We start from the raw sequence: 7,979 nt of genomic DNA, 5'->3' as shown, positions 1-7,979 counted from the left end.
ATGCAATACATCAAGCTGCCTCTGATGGAACCGACCTCATCAGCCACCTAGTTCAACCCACAGCCCCAGAAGAATCCCCACCACACCACCCACAAGGGATGCCCTCCCTCCCATGGCCTCCCAGTCCACTTGTGGATGGTTCTCATTGTCATGAAGTCAATCAATCCCAGATCTGTCCCATTCTTTGCTCCTGGTTCTGCCCTCTAGGGCCAAAGGCTACAAGCTTAATCCTTCTTCCACATAGCAACTACCCTTCCATTACTGGAACACAGCTCTCATGTTGCCCCCTGAGTCTCTCTTCTCCAGGAGAAACATCCCCTGTTCCTTCAACAGATGCCCTCATGTGATAGAGAATCAAAGTGCTTCACCACCCTGGTTCCCTTAAGGAAGCTCTCCAGTTTGCCATTACCCTTCCCAAGCTGTGGTGCTCAGAACCAGCCCCAAAACAACAAACAGTTTAATCTCAGACTCCACATTCTCAGTCACTCCAGTCCCTGACTTCACACCCCCAACAACTTGGCCATACACTCCCAACATCCCTATCTTCGCTCATTCCAATTTCTGGCCCATCCCCCCATCCTCACCACCCCCCTACCTTGCGCCCCCCAGAAAAGCTTCTCTAGCATTCGTACCGACACAGCTCTTCTGGCCACAGGCCCGGGGGGCAGCTGCCTGACTGCGGGGGGGTCTTCCAGGCCTCGGCTGCTTCGGCGATAGGACCGAGTACTCTCTGAGCTAGAAGATAAGAAGGGTCAGAAGTGAAACTGGCAGCCCTCAGGCTGGGCCAGATCCCTTGGGTCACAATGTGGAGGTTGGGGGGAAACAGAAGCACTGCTTAAGGGGAGGGATGGGGTTCTTAGGGGAGCCTGGGTCATAGCCTGGGGTGAACATTCCCTAGCCAGGCTGGGGTGGCCATAGCATTACCCAGGAATTCCTGGTGAAGGCAAACAGGGAGGGAGACAAGCTCTCATCTGAGCAAGGTTGGAGCCGTGGGTGTTCTGTGACACCCCCTCCCCAGACACAAGAGAAGGCCATACGTGGACCTCCACCTCCTCTTCTCTGGGGTCACTGGCCTCACCGAAGGGACTTTAGAGGTCATCTAGTCTAATCCACTCATTTTACAGAAGAGGCCCAGAGAAATGAAGCAAATTTGTCCAAGATAAAAAAAGGATAAATAGTGGAAATAGAATTCAAATCTTTAGGCCTCCTCACTCCAAAAGTCTTTCCCAATACAACTTACGACCTCCCCCCTCTCCTTTTTTTAAATAGTATTTTTTCCTCTGGTTACATGTCAAGAAAATTTTTAGCATTCATTTTTACAAGATTTTGACATCCAAATTTTTCTCCATCCCTCCCTCCCCTCTTCTGAAAATGGTAGGCAGTTTGATTTAGTTTATACATGTGCTATCATGTAAAAATATTTCCATATTAGTCACAATTGTGAAAGAAGAAACAGATCAAAAGAAAAACAACGAGAAAGAATAAAGGAAGTGAAAAAAAATATGCTTCCATCCACATTCAGAGTCCATCCATTCCTTATCTGAATGTGGATGGCATTTTCCTTCCTGAGTCCTTTGTATTTGTCTTGGACCATTGTGTTGCTGAGAAGAGCTGAGTCATTCATAGTTGATCATCACATTCTTTCTTTCTTTCTTTCCTTCCTTCTCTCTCTCTCTTTCTCTCTCTTTCTTTCTTTCTTTTTCTGCCAATCAGGGTGGAATCACTTGCCCAGCTAGACACAGTAAGTGTCTGAGGCTGGATTTGAACTCAGGTCCTCCTGACTCCAGGGCATGTACATCCACTGCGCCACCTAGCTGCTCCAATCTCTGAATCTCTAATACTGGTAGTTCCCATTTCCCAGGACTGGCATGAGGTTCAAAGGAGAAAATTGGAAACCTCAAAACACTGTATGAATACCAACAATCAATCTTACAATCTCTGGGGCTCCCCTTGGACCTTGGTTTCTCCAGATCTGTACTGACCACTGACCCCCAGCTTAGGGGGAGAGAAAGTTAAGGACTTCCTTCCACCCAGGGGTTTGGACACTGGTGTCCCTTTGGAGTTGGACCTTAGTGGATTATCCAGTCTATTCCTCTGACTCTAGATTAGGTAAATTAGAGTTAAATATGTTTCAGACTAGGCAAAGGAGGCCCAGTGAAATTAATTGCCCAAGGTCACGCTGTGAGTAAGTGGGTCCTCACCTACCTGAACCTGACTGGGGGAAGGTGCTCAGGAGAGGTGGCCCCTGAGGGCTCCCAGAGGCTTTCCTCCGAGCAGGCCTCTGTCTGGCCTGGGACTCGGGGACCTGAGGAGCTACAGCTGGTTGGCCGTGCCAGAATGCTTTCTGTGGGGCTGGAGATGCTGGAGGTGGACAGACTGAACACAGGTGGAGACTCCAGGGGCCCAGGGGGCTCTGAGCCTGGGCTGAGAACTTCTGGGCCATCTGTAATAACAGTGATGATGATGGTGATGATGACGATAATGTTTCATCCTTCAGCAAACAGATTCCTGTGACTCAGTAGTAGAATATCTCCCTCCTCCCCATGCCCTACTTCCTTTCCTTGCTACCACAAACCCCAAGTACCCTGGAACTGGCAGCAGCTGATACACTGCCAGTCTTGTTTCCAGTCCAGCTCTGGAGTCAGAATCCCAGGAAGCAATCTCCATGGAGATGCAGCCTGGCAGCTGCTTCTGAGGAAGCTGCACCCATAGCGACCCAAGACCCAGAAAAGACACTTGCTAGCTGTATGACCCTGAGCAAGTCACTTCACTGCTATCTGCCTCAGTTTCTTCAACTGTAAAATGGGGATAGTAATAGCACCTACCTCCCAGGGTTACTGTGAGGATCAAATGAGATATTTCTTTTGGGTTTTTTGGCTAGGCAATGGGGTTAAGTGACTTGCCCAAGGTCACACAACTAGTGTCAAGCATCTGAGGTCACATTTGAACTCAGGTCCTCCTGACTCCAGGACTGGTGCTCTATTCACCGTGCCACCTAGCTACCCCCATGAAATAATATTTGTAAAGTGCTTTAACACAGTAGATACTTAACACATGCTTATTCCTATTCCCTCCCCTTTCTTCACATGGACCCCCTTGGAATTCTGGTGATATCTATGGACCCTTTCTTAGGATGATGTTTGCTGCCTATATTCATAACTGAAGGAAATCTTAAATTTTGGTTAGAGGTGAATCAAAACAAAGATGTAATTTTGTTCTAATCCAATTTCACATATTCTCTGAAATCCATCCAAGGGTCTCCATTTTTGTATGTATACCTGTATATGTACATCTTTTCTCAGAGAACTAGTCTAGAGACAGGTACACAGTAGGTGCTCAGCAAATACTTATTAACAAGGGGAAAAAAAACCCAAATTGCCCAAAATTGGGAAATTACCAATCCCTTCCCCAGCATTCAGAAGGGGAGTGTTTTGGGAGCAAGGGAGATCCACCTTACCTCCACTTCCATGTCCTACCCAACCTTGGGAAGAGGCCCGGGAAGGGCTTTTGACAGGGAGAGGGGGAGGGAGTTCTTCTGTGTGGCTTCTTCTGTTGCTGGCCTGAGTGGGGCCCAGGCTGACGATGGTCTCATAGGTCTTGTTGCTTATGTCCAGACCTGTACAGCCCCATCGGGGCCTAGCGGGGACTGGAAGCTTGATGGGGTAGCGCTGGAAGGAAAAGAACCAGGGAGCCACAGAATGTCGGAGTTAGAGGTGACGAATGACAGCATAAACTGTCAGGACCAGGGGTGGCCCTTAGAACACAGGATGTCAGAGCTGGAAGGGATCTTAGAACACAGGATGGCAGAGCTTGGAGGACCCTTAGAACACAGAATGTCAGAGCTGGGAGGGGCCTTAGAGCACAGGATGTTAGAGCTGGGAAGGATCTTAGAACACAGGATGTCAGAGCTGGGAGGGCCTTTAATACACAGAATGTCTTACAAACCCATTTAGTCTCCATGATCCAGAACCCTGTGCTTCCCCTCTGAGCCATCTCTGTCTTTCTTTCCCCGCCTCCTGCTGCTTCACTCCTCCTTACACTGTTCCTTATTCCCATCGAAATCTCTAGCCTCCACGCCTCCTTCCCCCCACCCCACCAGCACTGACCTAATTAATCAATTCAACCACGCAAGGCCTTCTACCCTTGAATCCTGTTACCCTCTGTCCTTCTGCCAACGCTCGAGCCTGGGCCAGTCCGGCCACCTGCCTCATCCATTCCTATTCCTAAGCAACTGGACATGGTTGGAGGAAATCACGAAACCATGCCACTACAAATTCATAGGAGCCAATCTCATTTGGGCCCTCACTGTTAACATGACAATCTTTTTATCCTTCCCGAGATGACTCTCACACGTATCAGCCGCTTCTAACCTTCTCTCCCTGGAAGCATCCTCAACCACCCCTCTTGCCTTTCGCTTAACTCAGAAAATGAATCCATTTGTGTGCACCCTCTACCCTCCCCTATTCAAAACCTAAGAACCCCTGCAAGCCTTCACTTGTCCTCTCTCCTGCTCTTTCACCAAGACTAACCCTTCCCTTGTACACTTGAGCCATTCCCCTCCCTATCGGCTCCCTCAACGGATCCTCGTAGGGCCTGTTTTTCCAGGCCTATCACCCTCCCAGCTCCCCTTTCCTGCATGTGCTCCATTTGCCCATATCCTTCTTAATATATGACATCTACATCAAATATATTTAGACATTGACAATACACACTCTCTGTGTCCACGATCCACTAACTGCCTAAAAACACACTGGGGTTGCCTCTCTCACTCCCCCCAATCCTTGAAGAACTTTCACGTGACTCTGCCATGCCCTCAGGCTATCATCCCATATTTTGCCTTCCTCTGGATGCTAGATTCCTAGGAACAGATGCCACTTCCTCTTTGACCCCCTGCAATCTGGTTTTGATCCCATCACCGGGCTTGAACCAGGGCAGCGAGTGATCTCTTAACTGTTAAACAAAGTAGACTTTACTCATCCTCATCCTCCTTGGCCTCTCGGGAGCTTCTGAGATGCTTAACCATGTCCTCCTAGTTATTCTGTTCTCCTTTTGGTTCTAGGACAGGGCTCTCTCCTGGTTCTTCATCGACTCATCCAATCACTCCTTTATTATCTTTTTTTAAAACTGGATCATCATCCATCTCTTGCCCACCCCATCCTTGCTCTTCTTTTTTTCTTTCACTAGACTTACTCCCTCAGTGATCTCATCTGCTTGAGAATCCAAGAACCACAGAATCTGAGAATCAGAAGGGACCTCATTGGCCACTGAGCCTGACCCACATCCAAAAGGAATTCCTATTATAACATACCTGACTAGTAGTCATCTGGACTCTTCTTGAAGACCTCTAATGACAGGGAGCTCATTCCTTCCTCAAGAAAGTCTAGTCTACTTCAGAACAGCTCAAATTATGAGGAAGTTTCCCCCTCATATTAGGACAGTCATGCCTTCCACATCGAGGGGGTGAGGGACTCAGTGCCCCTGTGATCAGGAAAATCCACATAAAATTTTTTGTCCCTCCCTTCGTACCAGAGAAGAAATCTGAATTTTTTCTTTTATGGGGTGTTTCCAGTACCTTATTGTAAAGTTTGGGTTAAGTATTTGGTCAAAGGCTCTCTGTCTTCTGCTGGCCTTCAAGGGTGTCCTCTGCGGCTTCCACAAAACTCCCCCCAAATTCCCATTTAATTTCTTACGTCCGACCGGCGATATATCAAAACCACAAAGGGCAAAGTCTCGATGTGGAAGGGATAACTATGATTTCGTCTCTTTGCAATGCTCACCTCTCTTCTAAACCCATTGGTTGCCTCAATTTTCATCCTTTGTGGGCTCTCTGCTGCATTTGACACTGCTGACCACTCCCTCTGCCTGCCTACTCTTTTCTCTCTGGGTTTTCATGATGCTGTTCTGTCCTGGTTCTCTCCTTACCTGTCTGACCACCCCTTCTCAATCGCCTTTGCTGGCTCGTTTTCCCCCTCAATCCTGCCCTCAACTAAACTTTCCTATTTCTGTTGAAGGCACCATCTTTCTTTTGGCTTCCTAGATCTGTAACCTCATTATTAATCTTATCTTCCCAATGTTCCTTAGTTGCCAAATCTTGGCTTTTCTATCTCTGCAATAGTTCTCCCTTCAGACTCCTTCTCTCTACTCACGTAGCTATCACTATAATTAAGGCTCACATCCTCTCCTGCTTCTTACTTGGCCTCCCTGCCTCGTCTCTCCACCTTTCAGTTCAGCCTCCATACAGGTGTGAAAGTGATTTTCCAAAAGCACAGAAGAGATCACGTCACTGCCCCAATCATAAAACACCAGTGGCTCCCTATTGCCTCTAGGATCCAATAAATATTCCTCTGTTCTTCTTTTGAAGACCTGCACAATGTGGCCCCAACTTATCTCTTCAGCTTCACTGGAAATTATTCCCCTCCTACGCTCCGTGATTCAGCCACAGTGGATTTCTCGCTGCTCGTCACACACATCACTTCATCTCCTTTCTCCATGACTTTGTACTGGAATGTATTCCCTTCTTACCTCCTCCTCCAAGAATCTTTCAATTCCTTCCAGGTTCAGCCTGAACACCCCCTTCTCCACGAAACCTTCCCTGATCCTACCTCTTGCTTCATCCCCCTCCTCTCTGGGGACACCCTATGCATGAGCCCAACAAAAAAAACCCCTTGTGTTTATCTGGTATTTTACTGTATAGGCTATGCAACCAGGAGTTAAACAGGGTACCTACAAAACTTTCCTTCCTAATTCTGGCTGACCTCCATGCTTTGTTCCCTTTGGGGATGAGAAACCCCTAGCTGCTTCTCGCTGGCCATAAGTGGGAAACCCCTGAGTAGGGCTTGGTGTTTTCACATAAGGAAGCATCTCCTTACTAGCCACAGAACAGGAAGGTCATAGGAACAGGAAGCTCCAGAGCTAGAAGGACCTTAGAGGTCATCAAGTACAACCCCCTTATTTTATAGATGAGGAAACATACGCACAGAGAGGTGACCTGCCCAGAGTCCTATACTGATAAGTGCCTGAGGTTGGATTTTAACCTGTCTTCCTGACTCCACATTGAGATCCCTATGCACTATGCCACCAAGCTGTCATAAAAAGCCAATGACTCAGTAGACCTTTAAAAAAGGGAATGACCTCACCCATGTTGCTCTTCTTTCTTGGACTCACCATGTGACAAATAGCTCTCCCATAAGGGGTGGGAGGAGGGACTGCCTTCCCCTCCCCTCCCCCTTCGACCCCAGCAGAAATAGCCAAGGACTGAGCACATGGCAGCTACAGTCCATCAGCTACCTAGACAAGCCTGAGTCTGGGATCGGGCTGGCTTCTTCTGTATTTCTTCTTTCCTGATCGCTCATGAAGCCCAGAATCAGTTTCAAGTTGTACAAGATTTAGGCATGGCCTTGTGAATTCAAAAGATTTCAAGATACTGAGTCCTTTGTTTGGAGAGGACTGGAGGCAAGTTTAGGAGTGTCCGGCAACTACTTTGGGTGCTTTTGGAGAATCTGAACCCCAAGAAGAGGATGAGCCCAAGCTCTGACTGGCTACCACCGACCATCTACCAAGAAGGAGACGGGACAGAGCCAAAATGAAATGTAAAATGCCTACCTAGTCAGTAATCCTGAAAAATGTCTTATTGTTTAAATGAGGTTTGGGCAGTGAGGTGGTATAATGGATCATGGAGTCAGGAGGACTTGAGTTCAAATCTGGCCTCAGGCACTTACTAGCTGTGTGACCCTGGGCAAGTCACTTCACTCTGTTTGCCTCAGTTTCCTCATCTGTAAAATAAGCTGGAGAAGGAAATGGCAAACCACTCTGGTATTTTTGCCAAGAAATGGAGTCAGGAAGAGTCAGACACGACTAATCAACTAAACAATAACAAGCAGTAATCCTGGAAAATGCCTTATTGTTTAATCGAAGTTGAAGTGTCAACCTCCTGGGAGGGTATTATAGAAGTTATTAATACCACCTGTTCAAATGTGTGC

At 47.6% G+C, this 7,979-nt stretch overlaps 1 protein-coding gene across 4 annotated transcripts in view; it reads right to left on the bottom strand.

Moving 5' to 3' along the window:
- ASAP3 (ArfGAP with SH3 domain, ankyrin repeat and PH domain 3) overlaps positions 1-7,979 on the bottom strand; it is a 69,732-nt gene that overhangs the window by 1,916 nt on the left and 59,837 nt on the right. For all 4 annotated transcript variants that reach the window (XM_027841384.1, XM_027841385.1, XM_027841386.1 and 1 more), the window contains exons 22-24: positions 3,458-3,668; positions 2,206-2,443; positions 633-735 (exon numbers count right to left, since the gene is read on the bottom strand). In XM_027841384.1, the coding sequence (XP_027697185.1) occupies positions 633-735; positions 2,206-2,443; positions 3,458-3,668 (552 nt within the window). The remainder of the gene's footprint in view (positions 1-632; positions 736-2,205; positions 2,444-3,457; positions 3,669-7,979) is intronic.

The sequence above is a fragment of the Vombatus ursinus genome, unplaced genomic scaffold (assembly GCF_900497805.2).
Source record: "Vombatus ursinus unplaced genomic scaffold, bare-nosed wombat genome assembly UNPS02014859.1, whole genome shotgun sequence".
Taxonomy (NCBI): domain Eukaryota; kingdom Metazoa; phylum Chordata; class Mammalia; order Diprotodontia; family Vombatidae; genus Vombatus; species Vombatus ursinus.
The sequence above is the reverse complement of the archived record's forward strand: the minus strand, read 5'-3'. Positions and strand labels throughout refer to the sequence as shown.